Here is a 22,426-nt window from a genome sequence, read left to right as displayed (position 1 = left end):
TGGAATATTACGACGTGGAGTATGAAGAAAAGAAGAGTCTGGCGTTGAATGAGGTCATTCGGCACAAGCCCTGGCTCATTTTCTTTCTTCTCTCTTCTTTTTCTTCCTTTTTTTAAGGGCGAAATATGGGTCAAGTATCAAGGTTAAGAAAGAATCTGGAAGTGAGGGATGACCTGGCGGAGCGTGGAGGCGGTGCCTTCCAGTCGGGAAAAGAAAGTGAATCATGCAACATCCTCATTCTCCTGTCGGTCCCGCTGTCCGACTGGGTATGGGATAACAAATCAACAATGCCAATCCCTAAGGGTGATTGCGAAAGGGAGGGTGTCAAATGGACGTTTTGCGTGTTGAAATTTCCTCTATTTTTTCCAACTTTTCTATAGTATCGATGGTGAGCCACAGGTATTGCAAACAGGTGTCTAAAGATGAGCCGAGGGGGGCGGAAGGAGAAAATTGTTGGTATATAGGGAAGGTGAGGAGGAGCCTGAAATGGAAGGGGGCAAGCGAATAGGGGGAGGAGAAGGAGGGGGGAGGATGAGCAGCCTCAAAAAGACAAGAAAGACGAAGAAAAGAAGATCAACCTACTTCTTTTCTGGACGGACACACAAAAATATAACCAGCTGCATTTCGTTTGTCCTGCTAACCCAGAAATCGAAAAAACATAAAAAGTTTCCCTTTTGCCGTGACGTCTACTATACGGATGAATCCACTCTGAAGGAGTACAGGAATTTTTCCCTCCGTGATGCAGTTGTGGGGGCTAGAAAATCCGGCTAAACATGTTTTGACCAGAACTTCTATCGCATTCAAACATAACTATGCTAGAATTGTCTGCTAACCTATATTTCCCAAAATTGTCAAAAACCTGAAATTTGATTTTGCGATTCAGCAGCAGGTGACCGCACGACACGCGATTGGTCATTCTTCTTCCGTAGGCAATGCTCTCGATTTCTATACGGATGAGCCACTTCCGCTTATCGTTTTTTAAGTTACCTTTCATTTCGTATTCTCTCTGCCATTTGTTTTTAGGTCAAATCTCTAACTTGTTTTCGACAAGCCAAATCGAAGCCCGGCCTCCGCGACCGCCTATTCAGCCGAGTGGGAAACCAAAAGCTGATTGTCGTCAATTTCATCCGTCGTTTTTGTTTTGAAGCTTTCTCTTGGAGTTGCACCTTAATTATTTTCGATGCGGGAACCGTAATTCGTCAGCATCATTTGCATGTCTGTGCTGAATCGGATGATCGGTGACATCGGCACGTTTGAGGATTTAGGATGTAGTGAATTCTTCCGTGTTGTTCCAGCAGAAGGAGAAAATACAGTATATAAACGCTGTATCTGTTGAGAGAAAGAAAGGCAACACTAACCAACTAAAAGGGGAGTTTTGTGGAGAAAATTGAGGACGAAGACTTTCTCCATTGCCTGCGAGGCGAAAATCTCTCCTGCTGAGAGCACTCCTCCAGTGAGAGGGTTGGCTTGCTGGTGGTGGAGAAAGAAGAAGACACGGGCGCGTAGTATACTTTTTCCACTATTCCGTGCATTGCACAGAGCACCGGTGGGAGTGTATACTTTATCTACGGTGCTTTCTCCAATTGAATATCGGTCTCTCGAGCTCTTCTTCTCAGTCGATCTCACTCTTCAATGGCTCGACCTGCAGCCAAGTTCAACAGTTGAGCCGACCGATCCAGCTAGATAGTTCTTCTAGGTCTGCTCCCCGATCCGCTACCTGTAGACAGTCCATTCCGTCGACTACCGCTACCAAGACAAGTGCTTCAAAGACGTCTACTCATACATTACCCAACTGGATCTTCTGCCTAGTGATTTTGCAACCGACATTCACCTGTTTCAAGTTAAACGATTCATTCCACTCTGACCATGCGGTAAGTCAGTTCACTTGTCAGTTTCACAATCTTACATTTGATTTGAAAATTTACCTTTTAAGTGTCGCCGTATTAATAGCGAGTGCCAACCATATTGCTCAAATCGTGACAATTATTTCGGTCGTTTGTTGGTTGAGCGCGTGAAAGAGGAACTGTGTCGCGTTCGTGAAGGCATGACCAAGAATCCAGTCCACATGGGAAATTCAGTTCACATCCTTGCGTGCGTCAAACCGTTTCCCACTCCGTTTTGGGGAAAGCTCTTGATCATCGTTTGCCTATTTTTTCCTCATTTTCTTCTTATTATTCATCTTTTCTGCCAAAATATTTCTAAACATCCACCAGACTTTCTCCGGATGCACGTTTGCACATCATAGGCGCCCACGTGATGGCTCAACCGCTTGTGAACTGGATCGTCAACCACATAATTGAGCATTAACAGTCGTCGGCGTCATTCGCCGACGCCTAGCATCCGTATTGGAACAACAATCGTTATTCATCAGTCATCCTGGAAATGAAAAGTCGACCTTTAGTCATATTTTTCCTCCTCCATTGACGCCCTTTTAATAATCAGACCGAAGTCGGGAAGCGAATCTAGTATTCATTTGTTTCTCCACGTTTCCTCACAACGACTTTTTTCCTATTTTGCAAATGAAGGCGTCTAGCTTAGTTAGTAGCAATCAGGTCGCTGGCTTGACTTACTTTACTCCTTCCAAGGACTTATTGAAGTCGGCCACGGATCTTTGGAAGAATTGCGTTCCACACGAACGGCACCAGATCGCTGGATTATTGCAATGTTTTGATAAGAGGAGCGATGGTGTTGGATGGTGTTAAATTTTTTTTCACAATTTATGGCTTTTAAAAGAGCTTCCGACCTCATTTGCAACTGTAAGTGGATATTCAGAGACGACCATTGACGAAACAGTATTTAGGTCATGTGGTACTTTGTTTGCTTTCTCTTTCTCTCTTCTCTTTCCTTCTTTTCTTCTTATTATCCCTATTCTGTTTGAACTTTTTTTTTAATTCTCTCTTATCTCTTTTGTGTTATGGCTCTTTATGTCAACACGCTATGAAGTATGAACCGTTCTCCGAATGATATCGAGGTGTTTTATACCCTCAAAAACAGAGCACTCTATTGGTGTGTACCAGTTGCGGTTCGGAACGACTTTCTATCTACAAAAATCTGTTTTCCAAGTTTCTGTTTTTCTTCGCTAGATGGCGCGCGTGCTAGGAGAGGAAAAGTCTAAATCTAAATTTAAACTGATTTGAAAGTTTGCGGAGGAATTTTTTTTTCTCAGCTGACTTAATTGCGCCAACCGCGACTATTTTTATTTCCCGCCTGAAATTTGATTCAAGGGTGTTGAACATGTGGTTATGTTGTTATTTCCTCGCCAATTTTTTTGTCGCTTCAAGGATGGTTACTGTCTAACCATTCGCAGTTTCGACAGATGGGCGTTCATCGCAAATTAATCGAGACTTGACCAATAGAGAAATCAAAAGAAACTTGGAGCCATGCCCAGGACACTAGATGCCTCATTGTTTATACTGATGCAACAGATTTTTTCACGCAATCGCACCTTTGATTTCTTCATATTTTTTGTTTTATTGATTTTTTTTTTCTTTTTTTCAGGATATCCGGGTACTTTCTCTTAGTGTTGGCGCTAGTTGCGCTGACAGCGTCTGCGACCTCAGCGCTCAAGCAGCAACATCCGGCCATCCGCACCGGTTTTCGGTCGGGTTTCCGCCGATCATCATCCTGGGTCTCGGCCGCTGCTAACGATGCCGACGATGTGACTTCCCAAGGCCGGGACGAGACCTCACGAGCCATTCAAGGTAAATCTTTCAACCCATAAAAATGTAGGGAAAACAAATTTGAAAAGAATCGCACGATAAAACCGCCGTTACCAGCTCATATTTCATCCCATCTTCTCATAACATTTTATTGGTTTCTTGAACGTCCTATAAATAGCAAATGCAACTTCTTGCATAGAAACGTAATGAAATAGAAATCTTTGCGGGTGAAATGGTTGGAAGAAAATCTTAAGAAATAGAAAGTAAATTTAAGATCGCCAAATTATTAGTAGGCTAAGATTTCTCTACCACGGAAAATGATGACGACAAATTCTAGTTTTCAATCTTGTCTGTATGTGGAGGTTAGTGCAATATAGAGATATTCCATGGGATGTTGACACTACCGGGCTTTCCCTTTCGCTTTTCACACTGTTATTTGTTACCTAACTACTTTATGTTCCAGTACGATGGCAAGGGCCCCACGCCACCCAAATCTTTCTTTATCTCACTCTTTCACTAGACCTCTTTATCTCTCGGCACAAAAGCTAGACTACTGTATGTATCGTTCAGTCTGCATTTAACCGAGACTTTCACTCTCAATTGAAGCGATAAGAAAGAAAGCGAAAGTTTAGGGCCCGTTATATTTCCGATGTCGCATTTCCGCTTTTAGGCGATCCCCCCCCGCCAGAATGTCGTAAAAATGGTTTTGTACCTTAGCTAAACTGTCCAATCCGGCACTCTCATGCGCCGCCACAAGCCTATTAGCATACTTTTTTTTTATTATCCATACTTTACTTTCTATATATCCATGTGCGAGTTGTCCAATTCAACTCGGAATAAATGAATTCTTTGTGGGGATGGAACACGTGACTTTCTCTTATTTTTTATTGCGATGCGTCAGCTGGAACGGCAAAGAAAAAACTAGTCACTCTTGTAATTTTTATCACCCGTTTTTTTCCCTATTCGATATTTAATAACGGTTTTTGTCGTGCGTTTAGTGAGTGGGGATAACGCCAATACGCTGAAGGATATGCCGACTAAAGGCGGCCGAGAAGAGAAAGAGCAAGTGTCTGCTACCACCACCACCACGGCTACTCCGACGACTTCTCTGGCTGTGGTCGACTCGAGTGACAACGAGGTCGTCACTGAAAATCTCTGGAAAGAAGAAAAATTGGCCAACGATGACGAGTCGGAGGCCGGCCAGCAGTCCACCATCCGCAATACGAGCGATGCTCGTGGCATCTTCAGTAACATGGTCAAAACCATCAACAAATGTAAGTGCCCCACTTTGATTGAGTTCTTTTGTGAATATAATTGCAGCTATTCAGCAACATTGTTGTTAACGATACGAGGAGAGAGAAAAGAAAACCATTGGTAGGAGCCATTTTTAAGAGATGAAGGAGAAAACGAGAAGGGGAAAGCATCAAAACAAATAGGCAATTATAATGAGTTAACGGAGAATTTCGTGATGCTCACGGTTTTTTTTTCTTCTCTTCCGATCCATGATTCTCGGGAGAAACGGTTCTGAAAATAAAAGCTCATAACAGCTGCTGACCGATGGTGTGAAACGGGATAGGCTCTACTGCCCAGCACAATATACAGACCTAATAATATCCCCTTGATTGAATTTTGATACCATAAAGTCGAGACCCCTACCGATGTCTTTCCGTCCATGAAACAGGAATGAAAAGAGATTATATCAAAACGAAAGAAAGAGAAAATGAAGAAGCAAAGAGGGGCAGCACACATAGACTAGAAATACAAAAAGAGAAAAGGAAAGTTACGGCTCTAACCTAAATACGACACCATCCGGTGACCGTCCAGATTATGATCGGTTCACTCTATAGATTATATGCAGGACACAAGGTTGTGAAGTTTTCAATGTTTGTTTTTTTGACACAAAAAGCGGACGCGGGATCATAGTGGTACTTCCCAGCTGCTACTGAAGGTCAAGAAATGAAGCCAACTCTTTCTTCTTTTAATTTATTTAATCTCTTTCTTTCTTTCTCCTGGTATGTTCAATTTATTCTAAAGTGAGATAGAAAAAAAAGTAACTGAAAACTTCACTAGAAGGAAAAAAAACAGATGTAGTATAGAATAGAAAGCTAGGTCGATCCCGAATCGCGAGCGGTAAATGCGTTTGTTTCCCATCAACCAAAGAGGTGGTTTGTCTTTGGCATTAATGAAGGCAGAAAGTTGGTGAAAGAAAGCTCTTTCTTCCTTGGACAACAGACCTCATCACCGTACACCTTGTGTCGTACTATTATTTCGCCCGAGGGGAAAATGAAACGATCTAGAAGATGAAAGTCTAGAAATCGATATGATATATGGGTTAGATTTCTGTCTTCATTCTGTCACAAGTAATATGTGCAATGTGACTGAAATTCTTAACCAAGTCATTTCTCATATTGATTTCTTGTATTTTGCAATTATTCTGATTTTGCCACCTTTGCGGAAGACCAAATTGTCTTTCCCTTTTTTCAATGAAGGTGTTTTTACGACATATAATGCAATCAAATCTTTAATCGACTGTGTTTATATTTCATAAAAGAATTATAACAACTATCATTTTCAGGGAATTTGAGGGAAAGTAAAAGCAAAGGGAAATTGAGTTTCTTCCACCCATTAGATTTGGCTGGTAGCTTTAATACTCGCCCGTCTGCTGTTATATTTCCCTGGAAGCTGTTTGCCTACTTTATACAAATGATGATTGGAAATATATTTTATTGCGTCTATAATTTACATATCGCGATAGCACAATTCGGAGTAAAGCCTCGAGTTTTGTTTAAAAATCGATTTAAAGTTGACCCAAAAAACACCTGCCCGTATTCCTCCTTTACCTGCTTGCATATCTGATGCAGCCTATTGTTTTTGTTTTTCTTCCTTGCCTCATCTGCTGCTGGTCGCAGACAACGAATTTTCCCGAGTATAGTGCGCCGGCGATGTTCAGAAGGTGAAAGTTTCTTGCCCACCCATTCGTTTTCCCTCTTGAAGGCATGAAAAAGAAAACCAACGCAGCCGACCTCCTCTTCTCTCGTGTTGGAAGTGAAACCCTCCCTCCGAAAAACACACACCCAACAGCAGGGCCTTGAGTTAGAGATTGTTGTTGAAAATAAGGTGGTGTTCTTTTTTTCTGTTGTATATTCTTCTTTCTCCTCTTCATTCGCCTTCTCTCTTTCTCGACTGCGGTACTTCTTTATAAAGTGGGGGGTTTCCATCTGAGTTTGATCAGTCGAGCTCAGTAGCGACTACGGGAAGGATCGAATAGTTTGTCCGCTCTCGCCAACCCCAGACACTCTCCAATTGTGTGTTTCGGATGATTCGGCGTGAAAGCCAATAGTGACCTCCAACATTGTTTTCGACCCATCCCTCCCTATTGAGTGCATTATAGTACGTTCGTCCACAGCCAAATAGAAGAATGAACATCCTGCGGATTTCTCCCTTGACGGCCGTGCTGGCTCTCATTTGTGCCCTACTCATCCTCTCTGACCTGGATACGACTAGGGCCCAGTTGACGAGCCAGTCCGAATCCGAGCTCTACAGTGGAACTGTCGTCTTTCCGGAGGATGACGATGAAATTGTCGGCGAATCAGCTCCTCCACTGGCCTTTCGTCCTCCGCCGAACAACCGTCGAGGGCCTCCAAATGGACAGCAAAACAGTCGGTTTCCTCATCCGGTCGACACCTTCCTGAAACCATTCGAGCCTTTATTCAACGGTGTTGTGCCAAATTTCTTCAATAATCAAGAGCCCAATTTCAACATCCATCATCATTATAATCAGCACGGAGGCAATTTTCATAATCAGGGCCCACCTCCTCTTCTTCCGCCACAGCAGATCCCTTCTCATTTGAATTTCCCCGGGCCACCCGTCAAAAGGCCCCCAAAGAATTCAATCAAGTTCCCATCAGATCTACCTCCTGGCAATCATTTCAATCACGAACAACGTCCTCTTCAATCTCATAACAAACGTCCCAAGAAACCAACTGTTCATCGACAGTTTAAAGGTTCATTTCCATATAGTATTCCGACGCTACCTGACGACGGACGATTGTTTGTTTGTTTGTTTTTACGGTTGTATTTTTTTATGGTTAAGTAGATTCCCGACTGGCTTTGCATATCATAGCCAGATCTTCTTTTCTCTCCTTCTTTTATATGGCGATCACGGATGCGGATTTCCGATCCACTCCGGCGCTCCCGTTTTCTCAGCGCGATATTGGGGGGGGGGGGGGGAGGTGAAAGCGAAAACATTTCATCACGAGCTCGCCGTGAGGCTGATTCTGGTCTACTATGGATAGAGCCATAGAGTTATATCACATGACTTTCTTTATTTGTACCTGTACCTTAGTACATGACGGCTAGTACATGAAGTTGATGAGTGAGAACGATATGCGTTAAGGAGAAAGTCGGTTAGGGTTTTTCGGCGTCTTCTCCGTTGGTTTTTTTTTTTCCTCTTTTAAGGTTTGGCGTACCGATGGTTTCCCTCGCTCTCTACTATATCGTTGACAACGCACAGTCTGTGCTTGTTGTGGTTTTGCTTTTTTGTTATTTTCTGTTTCTTTTTTGTTAATGCCTGGCTGATGTTTGCGTCTGTATGGCTACCAAATTTAGTGATACAACCTAGCTGCGAGTACAAGGGTGTCAAGTACAATTGCGGCCTGAGTTTGGCCTGCACCCTCGCAGGTGGTGTAACTAAGGATGTTTGCAACGGCGGCCCTCTCTGGCAGTGTTGCGTGCCCAAATCCGCCGACAATGAAAATTCTGTCCAGGCACCGGTTTTTTCACTGAATGACGCAAGTAAGTTGTCCTCCTTCACCCCCCAACCATTCGGACGAAAAGAAGAAATAACCAAACAATTGACTTGACTTTCGGACAAAACGTCAACAACCCAAATCATTTTGGCCTTGGCCATTTTTTTTTAAGACCTTGTAACTTTGAATAGTAGTATCGCATGTCAATCATCATTGTCAACTTTTTCCCAAACACATTGTGACAAGCCAATGGCCTTGATCTCAGTGCAGTTTTCTATTCTTTTCTTAAACATTTTCTTTATTTCTTTTTTATTTTTGTATATTTAAATCATTCTTTGGGTGGGTTCTGACGTAATCAAAATCATTGACACATAACAAATCAAAACACATCACATAATCAGCTCCGACGACGACGACTACTACTACCACGACTTCCGTGACGACGCGACGACCGACGCTGTTGAACGGTCCGTCTTTGGTCTTTTTCCGACCACCGTCTTTCAACCTGTTGTTGAGACCGACTCGACCCAGTTCAAGCAGCCCGTCCACCCAATACACCAGACCCAGTGGTAGGGCTGACTACGTGCCTTGGAGAATGCACGAGTTGTGATTACCGCACATCCATCGGCGCAGCAAACAGTAGATATAAAACATCTACAGAGATGTTGCACCAACGCGGGAATTTCAAACAAAACACGCAAAGCCATCCGGATTTATGGAACACAGCACGTAGTTAGCGTAAACACTGTCGAACTGTAGATTTTGTTTCACACACACAATTGCTCAACATTTTATTTACCGTCACTGTGTACCTTTTAATGCGCCGAAGATGGGAGCCAGCAACGCTTGTTTTTTTTTTCACTTTTCTTCTTTTTAAAATCTGTCAAAAGCCCAAACTTAACAAACTATTTTGTGATTCTAGAATGCGGACTGACCTACACTCGTATGAATCGAATCGTCGGTGGTCACGATACAAGCTTCGGAAAAGTTCCATGGCAGGTAAAATGAAAAATAATCCCAACAATTCCATTTATTAAGAATCGCCAAACTAATTTTTGATGAACATTCTCCAAATATGAATGGTGGCGGCAGGCGTCGATCGTCAAGACCAGTTATCTCTCCAGGAGGGTCTCGTGTGGTGGTGCTCTCATCAACAACCGCTGGGTGATAACAGCTGCTCACTGCGTACACAGGTATCAACATCGGGATCCTTAAAGCTGTACGGAAGGGAAATCTCACTCTCGTTTTTGGTTGTGAACGCAGTACGGCCACGTCGGGGATTCGAGTTCGACTGGGCGAATGGAACATGAAAGACACCAACGAGCCTCAACCTCATGAGGACTACGATATCGATCGCAAAGAGGTGCGTTTAACTGAATAATCACTGTGAATTGGAGTAAACTAAATCTTTTGTGTTCGACAGGTTCATCCAAACTACAATCCGGCTGACTTCCAGAACGATATCGCCTTATTGAAACTTAAACGCGACGTAGTCTACAAGGAGCACATCATCCCAGTGTGTCTACCACCCGCAAACTCTAACTACGTCGGACAAACCGGAACCGTTACAGGATGGGGTCGCACAACTCACGGTTATTTATCCTTTCATTCCTGATGTTTTAAATTTGTTTTGGTTTTTTCCTCAACGGGAATTTTCTTGTTTGATTTAAAGGTGGAGCGACAGTGCCGGACGTCTTGCAAGCAGTCGACGTCCGCGTTATTGACAACGGTGATTGCCAGAAATGGTATAAAGATGCAGGCCGGCGGGAGACTATCTATAATGTCTTTACCTGTGCTGGTTACAAGGAGGGCGGTCGTGACTCTTGCCAAGTAAATATTGAAGCCAATCGCAAGCTTTTTAAATCAAGATTGCTGACCAAATCATTTACAGGGTGATTCCGGAGGACCATTGACCATTGATAAGGATGGTCGATCTACCCTGATTGGTCTGGTCTCGTGGGGCATCGGGTGCGCTCGGGAGTCACTGCCGGGAGTATATACCAACATTCCCCATTTTGTTGACTGGATCCAGCAAAACATTCGCTAGTCAATTTCATCACCACAAGCACAAACTTCATCGAATAACAGTTCGCCCAAGACGAAAAATAATTCCATCTAATGTTTAAAAACAAATAATTCCATTTATTATTAGTGTTGTCTTGATTATTTTATTCTTGTTTATTTTCAATTATTTACGCTCCCGACGATAGTTAACGGACAGGATTCCGTGACACACTGTAAATAGTTCAATCACCTGCGAATTGATTCAGCGCACCCTTTCCCCAATGAATCATAGCCTCGAGAATGTCCCGATCCCTCCAGTGCCGCCTTTCATCATGCAGTGCAATCGTGCCTTCTTTGTCTCCTATTTTCTTTCCCCTTATACCGAAATCTCGTACATCGTCGAAACAAATCTTTTCTGTTGTGCATCCATAACATTTTGTGCGTGTCTGTGTGTGTGCATAAGAGGCAACTCATTTTCCAAAATAATACCATATTTCTGAATGCTGCTGTTAAGGCAAACGAATAAATGGGGAAAAAAAGACGTCTTGGCAAATACACATATCATCACGTCACCAATTTAGTGCAAGTCGTCGCGGCTCGTTGCTGATTACTGTAGATCAGGCGTGAAATCTTGCAATATTATTCAGAACAAAATTTTTGAATGATGGCAATGAGCCAATGAGGTTGGTGAAATTATATTCCGAACACCAGTGGAGTGTGGAAAAATATTTAAAAAAAGTACCCAGAAATGAAATTAGTGACATCGTTTTCTTGTGGCGAATTTAGTACAAACTTGTGCACACAGATAGAAAAACCTAGTTAATAATATGAGGGAGCTGACAATTCGTGCGGGCTTATTACAATTACAAAAATTAGCGAAAATTAGCCATTAGAAAATTTGAACCCCTGGCATGTTTCTTTGTTGAAAAGAAAAGAAAATAACTAAAAACAATTCTTGTTACAGGAAATAAAGATTTGACAACCTTGTATATTTTCCTTCTCTTCATAAATTTGGTCATTCGTTTCCGAAACACTCAGTGAGGACGTATTACAATGTTCCATTATGAAAGTTAAGTCAAAAGGTTTTGTTTCGTTACGAGACTGTATGGTTTGCTATACGTAAAATTTTTACATGTTTATTTACAGGAGATCTAGCCTGCAATTTCAAATCTGCCTAATAACCTTATCAGTTATTACGTGGCCTGAAACTGATGTGATGTCGTTGCTTGCTACTTGTATCGGTATGTACTATGTACGTATCAAAAACCCATGCAGAAACACTTGAAGGAAAAGTAAGTGTGTTATGTCAACTGATTCCCATTTAAATATAGTCAATTGTTGACAGAGTAGATCTAGATCCTATTTTGTTATAGAATCGACTGTGTTGCATCTTCAATGGACATGTGGTTTTACGATACAATTTCCATGGGGTTAAACTAGACTTACTGTTTTTAGTTAGGAAGTCTTGCTAAGTGTAGATTCCATTGTAAAATTTATGAAATTAGAATGGCAACATGAGTAAAAATTCCAAATATAGAGTATCCTTGTAGTTTTGAGGGGCTGTTTAGTTTAACTAAATGCCTTTCATATTAATTTCCTTCTCAATATTAATTTAATATTTTTTCAATTGTTTTAACAGCATCTGAGTATGAGCTGTAGCCAATTGGTGGAAGGTGTGAACAAGTCAGCTGTTGTATTTAGTGTGTAAGGCATCCCATGCAGAAACCAGAAATGATTCACAAAAAGGTAACTATGTTCATTCATTTCTCTTTTATTAGAAAGCTATAGATTAAGAAACGGGAGACGAGAGAATAGATCCATTTGCTTCAGTATTGTAACTTTCAGTGAAGTCTGTGGAGTGTGGACATGTGGCTTTACATTATTTGATTTTCATCCTTTTATTTTTTTTTATTAATTGAAAAACATGTTTACTATACATTTTTCTGCAAAATTTCTAATATAATTAGAAAAGAAATAAAAATAAAATTCCAGTAAAGTTCTTGTGAAGTAAAAATGCTTAATTTTGAGGGATTTTTGTGATTCGACTTTCTGTCAACTTGATTGCTAATTTTATGCAAATTTTCTGGAATATGTCGCTTGTCTAGATGTGTAAAATTGCGTCCACCAGGTGGCGGAGTGTCTGTTCCTGAGTGATGAAGCCGCCAGTTGTTATTGAGACAGTGTACGGGAATGTGTTTCTGCTTCATGACGGTGTTCGTCGCTTTTACATTTAAAAAATGTTTCCACGCCATTCGACCAAGTTGAATCGAAAGTGAACAATTCTAAAGCAAGTTATAAGTCAATTTTGAGAGTTTTGACTTTTTGAAGTCCATTTACTAATCTACTTAATTTTTTTTTGTATAAGCATGTCGAAGATCTTGTCTTTCTCCACGTGATCGCTGCCGTGTCATGAAGGTGCGTCTTTGAGAGGGTCTCTATTATATTGCAATTGACAATAATGTGATGAAAACAGGAAATCTGAAATGGTTGTACTTCTAAGGTAAATCAAGTAAGTTAGCATTTTGTTCTTGATGTCGAAAAGAGTGACATTTTAAATCATGCTTCCAAATAAGACAGCTTTTGTGGAAGTTTTGTTGTCGGTTTCTAATCGATCAGTACAGAAATTCCGCTTTAACTTGAAAAATGTAAAGAAAACTTTCACAAAGAGATCTATGGTCATCTTCATGATTTATTTTTCTCTAGTAATCTAAATTGAAGTATATTATTTCCTCAAGCCCTCAACTACAACATATATGTTGCAGCCACTTATGATAAGTTGAAGCTAAAGTGAGCACAATTCCAAGATTGTGCATTCTTGTAGTTTCGAGTGACTGTTTAGTTTGACTTTATCCCTTTCATTATATTACATCTAACAAGACACTACCTTCTCAATATAAATTTAATATTTTTCAATTGTTTTAACAGCATCTGAGTATGAGCTGCAGCCAGTTGGTGGAAGGTGTGAACATATTAGCTGTTGAAACAGTTTGAGGCGTCTCATGCAGAAACCAGAAATGATAAGGTAACTAGGCCTTTATTCATTTATTTCTCTTAAGGTCAAGTAATGGTAGACCAGAGGGTAGATTTGTTTGCTTCAGTATTGTAACTTTCAGTTAAGTCTATGGACGTGTGGTTTTACATGATTTGTTTGTCATCCTTCACATTTTTTTTTTTTTTTTTTTTTCAAATTGGAAGTTTAAAGAAAATTTTCACGAAGTGATCGTTGGTCATCTTCATATTTTTTTTCTCTAGTAATCTAAATTAGACTACTTCCTGCTTCTAAATAAGACAGCTTTTATGAAAAGAACATCAGCTTGTGCAGAGTTGTAAATTACATTTGATCAAACAGTACAGAAATTCCCTTCATTCTTAAAAACTTAAAATGAAATCTTCATCTTTGGTCATCTTCTTGATTTATTTTTCTATAGTTTAATGTAAATTTGAAGTAAATCTTTGCCTTAATTACTAAGTGTTTGAAACATTTATATTACGAATGTAAACTAAAGTTAAACATGTCTTGCATATTTTGTTTGCTTTGTAAATTTTATTTCTGGTATCTTTTTCACATTTCAAAATGTTATTGGTTCATTACCGTTCTTTTGCTTTGTAGGATTCCACGGTCAGTTTGATGTTTGTGGTGTTGCTGTTTGGTGTGAAGTGGGTTTGCAGTTATTTTCCACTTGAGAGATGCGCTGAAATGGAGCTTCGTCATCCTTGCAGTTTAACATCATACTTCAATGTGTTATTTCCCCATGTTTGTGTTCGTGCTGTGTTGAGCTGTTGGGCATAACAGTCAATGTTGTCTGATGGTTGTCAGACGTATTTTGTCGGCTGCATTTTGTCAACGTGTCGTCTCTTGCTACCTGCACTGGCGTTGAAGTAGTGCTTGATGAAAATTATCATTTAGTTTTTCAGTCGTTATTGCAGCCCAAGCTGGTGAAAGATCTTTTTGCATCAAGTAAATCTGACTGTTTTTTTTTTTTTGTTGTTGTTGGAGTGTTACGGAAGTTGCGTCATTATTGTGTTGAATTGTCATTGTGACTGCAGTTCACCGTTTATAATTTAGGAAGGGGAAAAAAACAGAATTATGGGGAATTTATGTCAAACAAATAATAAACTTGCTTTCGGGATTGGGAAAGGAATGTGGAGGTTGTCAGGTGGCAAGGTGGCAAGGTGGTGACTTGAATTTTCATATCTCAAAATATAATGAGGTATGTTAAAATGTGCTGATGCGAAAAATGTGGATAAAATCTTTATAAATCCACAACAACATCTATAATGTTAAAACCTATTACCTAATTACCCTAAAATCATACAACATCTAAAATCCTTTTACACAGTAATTTTATAATCTCCTAACTCACTATCCTAAAACAAAATACCCAACTAAACCATATCCCTACAACATCCATATTCCTTCAACCTATTACCTAATATACCTATAAACACAACTGTTGTATGATTTTTGGTCAATTAAATAATATGTTATAACATTATAAAAATTTTTGTAGATCTATAAACTGGAATCCTCATTAATCGTTACATAACATTTTAACAAACTTCATTATATTTTGAATTATGAAAATTCAAGTTAACAACCTGCCAACTAACAACCACCACATTTTGTTCTCAATCTCGTAAACTTATTTATTATTTGCCATAAAGTATTCATAATTCTTTCATTTCCCCTTTCTAACTTATGAACGGCAAACAGCTGTTACAAAGACAAATCTGCATAATAATAAACAATGGGACCCCAACAAATATCCAAAAGATAATTATTTAATAATTATCAATAATTAAAAATATTTAGTCTACCTTTTCATAGGAAAAAAAATTTTAATTGTTTAATAATATTTATTATTATAAATATAATTTGTTATAAATAATTTATTAATTTTGTGTTGCTACTGTCATCGTTATTGTAACGGCTATTTGCCGTTCATAAAGTTAGAAAGGGGTAATAAAAAAATTATGAAAAATTTATGGCAAATAATAAATAAGTTTACGAGATTGGGAACAAAATGTGGTGGTTGTTAGTCGGCAGGTTGTTAACTTGAATTTTCATAGTTCAAAATATAATGAAGTTTGTTAAAATGTTATATAACGATTAATGAGGATTTAAGTTTATAGATCTACAAAAATTTTTATAATGTTATAACATATTATTTAATTGACCAAAAATCATACAACAGTTGTGTTTATAGGTATATTAGGTAATAGGTTGAAGGAATATGGATGTTGTAGGGATATGGTTTAGTTGGGTATTTTGTTTTAGGATAGTGAGTTAGGAGATTATAAAATTACTGTGTAAAAGGATTTTAGATGTTGTATGATTTTAGGGTAATTAGGTAATAGGTTTTAACATTATAGAAGTTGTTGTGGATTTATAAAGATTTTATCCACATTTTTCGCATCAGCACATTTTAACATACCTCATTATATTTTGAGATATGAAAATTCAAGTCACCACCTTGCCACCTGACAACCTCCACATTCCTTTCCCAATCCCGAAAGCAAGTTTATTATTTGTTTGACATAAATTCCCCATAATTCTGTTTTTTTCCCCTTCCTAAATTATAAACGGTGAACTGCAGTCACAATGACAATTCAACACAATAATGACGCAACTTCCGTAACACTCCAACAACAACAACAAAAAACAGTCAGATTTACTTGATGCAAAAAGATCTTTCACCAGCTTGGGCTGCAATAACGACTGAAAAATTAAATGATACTGTTCATCAAGCACTACCTCAACGTACAGGTAGCAAGAGACGACATATTGACAAAATGCAGCAGATAAATATGCCTGACAGCCATCAGACAACATTGACCGTTTTGCCCAACAGCTCAACACTGCACGGACACAAACATAGGGAAATAACACATTGAAGTATGATGTTGAACTGCAAGTCTGACGAAGCTCCATTTCAGCGCATCTCTCAAGTTGAAAATGACTGCAAACCCACTTCACACCAAACAGCAACACCACAAACAGCTCAAACATCAAACGGACCATGGAATCCTACAAAGCAAAAGAACTTTAATGAACCAATAACATTTTGAAATGTGAAAAAAGATACCATAAAATAAAATTTACAAAGCAAAAGAAAAAATGCAAGTGATGTTTAACTTTAGCTTACAATCGTTAAATAAATGATTCAAACATTTAGTAATTTAGGCAAAGATTTTCTTCAAATTTAGATTAAACTATAGAAAAATAAATCAAAAAGATGACAAAAGATAAAGATTTAATTTCAAGTTTTAAAAAATGAAAGGAATTTCTGTTCTGTTTGATAAAAAAAATTACATCTCTTCATATGTTCTTTTCATAAAAGCTGTCTTATATAGAAGCAGGAATTAGCCAAATTTCATCTAAATCAAATGTTTAACTGAAGTAAACTCTAAACAAAGATCACGAAAGGTAGCACACAAACGTAGACAAAAGTTTAAGCAAAATGCTAACCTAACCCACTTGATCTATCTTACAAGTAAATCGTTACCATTTCAGTTCTCATGTTTCTTTTGCAATATAGTAGACCTCATCAAAGAGACATCTTGTTGACACGGCACCGCACGTTGAGAAAGGCGAGATCTCCGACGTGCGTGTAACAAAATTAAAGTAGATTAGTAAAATGAATAAAAAAATTGCAAAGCAAAACACAAAAACTATATGCAAATGATAATTGACTTTATCTTGCAGATAGTTGCAAGATCAATAAATGGTTGCAATGTACTGTAGTTAAGGCAATGATATACTTCAAATTTAGATTACTAGAGAAAAAAATATATCATGAAGATGACCAAATATCACTTTGTGAAAATTTTCTAACTTCCAATTTGTGAAAAAAAAAATGCAAAGGATGAAAATCAATTAATGTAAAACCACATGTCTACAGACTTCACTGAAAGTTACCATACTGAAGCAAAGAAATCTACTCTCTGGTATCCCATTACTTAATCTAAAGCTTTCTTAAAGAGAAATAAATGAACATAGTTACCTTATCATTTTCGGTTTCTGCATGAGATTCCTCACAAACTGATTGCAACAGCTAACATGTTCACATCTTCCGCCAACTGGCTGCAGCTCATACTCAGATGCCGTTAAAACAATGGAAAAATATTAAATCAATATTGAGAAGGAGATGTCTTGTGTGATGTAATATAATGAAAGGGATAAAGTTAAACTAAACAGTCCCTCAAAACTATAAGAACACACTATTTTGGAAGAGTGCTCACTTTAGCTTGCAACTGTATCATAAGTGGTTGCAACATGTTGTAGTTGAGGCAATGATATACTTCAAATTTAGATTACAAGAGAAAAAGAAGTCATTGAAGATGACCAAAGATCAATTTGTGAAATTTTCTTTGAATTTTTTAAGTTGAAGGGGAATATCTGTACTGATTGATTAGAAACTGACCAAACTTTCCACAAAAGCTGTCTTATTTGGAAGCACAGAAATAAGATAGTATTTTGTTCTTGATGTCGAAAACAAGTGAAAACCTACTTGATTTACCTTAAAGTACAACCATTTCAGATTTCCTGTTTTCTTCACATTTTTGTCTTGCAATATAGTAGAGACCCTCTCAAAGACACACCTTCATGGCAGCGATCACGTGGATAATGGCAAGATCTTCGACATGCTTATACAAAATAAATTAAAATAGATTAGAAAATGAACTTTTCGAAAAGTAGAAACTCTCACAATTCACTTACATGCTTTAGAATTGTTCACTTTCGTTTCAACTTGGTCGAATGGCGTGGAAACATTTTTTAAAATGTAAAAGCGAAGAACACCGTCATTTAGCAGAAACATATTCCCGTACGCTGTCTCAAAAGCAAATGGCGGCTTCGTCACTCACGAACAGGCACTCCACCACCTGGCGGACAAAATTTTACCTAGCGCCATATTCCAGAAAATTTGCATAAGATTAGCAAGCAAGATGACAGGAGTAAAGAGTCTAAAGACTGTAAAGTTGAATCACCAAAATCCCTCAAAATTATTTGGATATTAGAAATTTTACAGAAAAATCTATAGTAAATATGTTTTTCAATTAATAAAAAAAAATTAAAAGGATGAAAATCAAATAATGTAAAACCACACATCCACAGATTTCACTGAAAGTTACAATACTGAAACAAAGGGATCTATTCTCTGGTCTTCCGTTACTTAATCTAAAGCTTTCTAAAAGAGAAATTAATGAACACAGTTACCTATTTGAACATGATAGTGTAACAAATCCGCAACAACACATCCCAGGAAACACCAGCTCCAATTAAGAAACTGCGTTGTAGATTGACATCGGTGGCCGACTCCCGATCTTAGGCACGAATCATATAGAGCTGTATAAACGAGTTGGAAATTTAAAGGAAACTTAAACAAAAATAAGATTTTTGCGTCTTACTTAAAGATTTTCGATCCTCCGACTGTCCACTAAAGAACGGCTTCTGGCGGGAAAGTGTTATGGAAAAATGCATCTGGAACTAGAACAAATGTTGACCGGAGCTAGTAATAAAATCAGCAAAATTCCAGGATTACACACCTAAAACACACGTGAAATTCAATAGTATATGATACAACCTGTCACGTAATTCCTTAACAAAAAACAGAAAATGGTTTTAGATCTTTCTTATATATTAAGTTAGAGTGACTCGAGTGACTACAAGTAATCCTAAATAAACTGTTGTGTATTCACCTGGGTGTTTTGAAGGACGAATGAAGACAAGAAGATAACGGTCGACCGAGAATTTTCTTTTAGAGACCTTGCATTAGTCACCACAGGTCTGTAATATTTTGGTTTCAATTTTATGGGAAACCACGATCTCACTATTAAATAGTCAATAAATTGCAAGACAAGAAACAGTAACGAATGTCATAACAGTTCTCTTCGTATTCTTCCTGTCCAAAACTCCGAACGAAGAAAAGCAGACGACTAATAAAAACCAAAACAAAATAATAACACGCCATCTATTTTCGAGAAAAAAGACTTTAAAACACCTTAGATCCCAAAATGCACCTTGGAGAGGTTATGGCTGGTTTTTTATCGAAAATATGTCTCTGGACACTAATCGAATCGTCCTGTTGAATTTGACATTTCACTAGTTTGACTCTGACTGGTGCGAAATCGGCAAGTCCGAGGAGTGAATGGCGATCATAACCTCGATAGGGTTGAATGCGGTCATAATCAGCAGGAACAGCGAATGCAAGCCTGAGGCCTGAGCCTCCCGCTGGAGCAGCGGCTCCAAGAATCCGGCCGAGGAGGCCAATTGAGGAGGAGGAATTCCAACTCTGCTGGATAAGTCCGTGTGATTCGTCGGAGGAAGACTCCAGCTCTACGGACGAAGACCAACGGGGATTAAACCGGGAATTAGAACGAAATCCAGCCTTCGCCGCAGTTTACGCCACAGCAGAAGAGGCAAGGGGTTCGCGAGGCCGCTTCAACGCGCGACCGGGCCTGGGCTGGACCAGGAGGTACACCAGGGGGAGAGAAACCAGGTACGACTAATAATACCAAAATTTTATTCTTTGGAGATGGCAGTGAATGAAACTGCAATGAAAAGTAAAAAAAAAAAAATGAAAAGTGTAAAACCCACCGTGCAGATAGGACGGTTATTTAGTACTCATTAAAAAAACAATTAAAGATTGATATTTCTGGTCATTCTGGTGATTGACAGACACTTGTAATCACCGTTTTGATCTTGCCGTTTTGGCCACGAAGAATTTTCAGAAAAAAAAACATGTCATCAAACTAGTCGTTGGGCGAAATTTCTCAGCACACCTATACTTTAACTTTAAAAAAATGACTGAAAACGAAAATTCAGGCGCATACAAATGTTCATTCTGCACTCCTTAGTATTTATCTTGGCAGTATAAGTATAACAATAAATCTATAATTTCTTAAATCAAAACTGATGACGATAAAGGAAAGCTTCTCTCCTGTTTACGTTGCTAATCCTCCAGACACTTCGATGCAATTACCGGTGACGTAGCTACTTCTATCTGAAGCTAAAAATAGCACCACTTCGGCCACCTCTAAAATTTCAAGCAAAAAAAAAAAATAGTCTTACTTATAATTATAGAAATATTGAGAATTGAATATTTTAACCTTCAGGAAGCCCCATACGACCAAACGGAATCAAAGCTTTGAATTTTTCTTTCACTTTATCAGGCACAGACTGAACCATTGGAGTTTCAATGAAACCAGGTAAAACAGCATTACATCTTATGTTGTGCCTTTCAGTGAAAAAGTTGACATTACTAAGGGCTTCAAACCCAGTTAAATTAAATAATACATACTTTGCCAATTCTTTTGATACAGATCTTGTAAAAGCTTCAACTCCAGCTTTGCTAGCAGCATAGTTGCACTGACCAACATTACCAGTTTTCCCAATAATTGAGGCAATATTTATTATGCTGCTCATTGGAATTTTGTCATCCAGCATAGCAGCAGCTGCAGCTTGTGTGACAAGAAATGTACCCTACAACAGAAAGTATACAAAATAAGTCAAATGATATCTCATTATCTATGTTTTCAAATGTGTGTAGTACCTTGAGGTTAACATTCATGACAGCATTCCAGCTGTTTTCATCCATTTTGAGCAAAAAGTTATCTCTTGTGATCCCAGCTGAATTAACAACTACAGAGGGAGCTGCGTTGAACTTTCCTCTGATGTCAACAATGAGAGACTGAACTGACCTGCCTACCTGTTCTCAATAAACAATAATCTGATTAGTTGGGAAATGGTGGGGAAATGTATTCATAATTACTGAGACATCCACTGGGAGTGCCAAGTGTTCATTTCGTCCCCCTGGTTGATTTGCAATTGCATTAAAACATATATACATTAAATACATGTTGTAGGTACATACATACCCATGTCATCAAGATACTTCTTCGTTTCTTCAGCAGCAATTGAATTGAGGTCAGCCACAACTACTCTAGCTCCTTCTCTAGCAAGCACATGGCAAACCGCCCTGCCAATGCCACTTCCTCCACCTGTGAAGAACATTACTTTAGTTTATTGCAGTTTTACATTAAATTACACTGTGACAAAGTAACAGGCTTTCAAAACAGCTGCCGCGAGCAGGAGCTGAAAGGGATACACAAGGTCGTCGTAATAACTATCAAATTATTACCAGTTACAAGGGCAAGTCTCCCTGAAAGCAATCCAATTGGTGATGCCATTAATTATACTTTGATTGAACAATTTGTAACAATTCAACTAGAAGAAAATTCAGTGCAAAACGTTTAGAAAATAGGGAGAAAATGCTGTATGGCGACTGACGAAAAAAAAGAACTTTGTTTTGGACGCCAACGCCACCTGTGTTCTTAAAGTAAAAATAGCAAGTAGGAACACACATTTTTCAAATTTCAACATCGGTTTGTACTACTTTATAGTTACCTGAATGTTGTAAATGAGTTTAATGCAAATACTGTACGTGTAATAATAAACATAAATTCAATCCAAGGTCATGTCAACAACATGAGCTTTCATTTAATATTATTTCTTTAAAGGAGAAAATGGTTTCCTGAATAGTGCATCGGTATTATTAAACATTTTTTAGTAACGGTTTGTTGTTTGTTCATGAGAAAAGACTAAAGAGAGATAATCAGAGTAGGTCATCTTTGTCACAGAGGGTCTTACGTACGAATACGTTTCAATTCACAAATTTGTACGATGATGTTAACACCACATGACAGTTCCAGAGCAATTTGAAAGACTCGAAGAAGCGCTAGAAAAAGTTGCTTAGGCTACTTTCCATGCTCGTCGTGATCTTGAAAATTTGAATGGATTTATCCAGATAACGTCATTCATATAACTAATAAAGGAAAGAGTGGGTTCTTGTATATTGATCACACGCCGAACGACACCTTGAAATAGTCTATAATCCATTGCAAATCATCACTGCTTCAACACACAAATTTTGCACTAAATTTAATACAAGTTCGAAATTGTCAATCACCTCCAACATAGTGCTTTGTTACGAGGTATGGTTAGAATTTATTATT

The 22,426-nt window shown here is 38.5% G+C and overlaps 2 protein-coding genes across 3 annotated transcripts; one reads left to right on the top strand and one right to left on the bottom strand.

Annotated features, from left to right (window-relative positions):
* The first annotated feature begins 530 nt into the window (after nt 1–530).
* On the top strand, nt 531–10,987 carry LOC124196083 (serine proteinase stubble-like). 2 transcript variants are annotated; one of them, XM_046590890.1, is made up of 10 exons: nt 531–1,871; nt 3,499–3,701; nt 4,658–4,933; nt 8,268–8,453; nt 9,330–9,406; nt 9,500–9,600; nt 9,671–9,770; nt 9,831–9,999; nt 10,080–10,237; nt 10,299–10,987. In XM_046590890.1, the coding sequence occupies exons 1-10, from the start codon at nt 1,867–1,869 to the stop codon at nt 10,452–10,454; spliced, it is 1,431 nt and encodes a 476-aa protein (XP_046446846.1). In that variant the 5' UTR covers nt 531–1,866; the 3' UTR covers nt 10,455–10,987. The 2 variants fall into 2 exon arrangements, with proteins under 2 accessions (XP_046446846.1, XP_046446847.1); XM_046590891.1 differs by lacking the exons at nt 531–1,871; nt 3,499–3,701; nt 4,658–4,933; nt 8,268–8,453 and adding an exon at nt 4,956–7,663.
* Nucleotides 10,988–20,232: 9,245 nt separating this feature from the next.
* On the bottom strand, nt 20,233–21,730 carry LOC124196081 (estradiol 17-beta-dehydrogenase 8-like). Its single transcript, XM_046590887.1, has 7 exons — nt 21,553–21,730; nt 21,290–21,412; nt 21,184–21,224; nt 20,965–21,120; nt 20,713–20,894; nt 20,522–20,649; nt 20,233–20,448 (listed from the first exon to the last, which is right to left on the bottom strand). Exons 1-7 carry the CDS (start codon nt 21,599–21,601, stop codon nt 20,357–20,359), a joined length of 771 nt encoding a protein of 256 aa, XP_046446843.1. The 5' UTR covers nt 21,602–21,730; the 3' UTR covers nt 20,233–20,356.
* Nucleotides 21,731–22,426: the final 696 nt, after the last annotated feature.

The sequence above is a fragment of the Daphnia pulex genome, chromosome 6 (assembly GCF_021134715.1).
Source record: "Daphnia pulex isolate KAP4 chromosome 6, ASM2113471v1".
NCBI classification, from domain to species: Eukaryota; Metazoa; Arthropoda; class Branchiopoda; order Diplostraca; family Daphniidae; genus Daphnia; species Daphnia pulex.
Note: the sequence above shows the minus strand (reverse complement) of the source record. Positions and strands in the feature narration are given on the sequence as shown.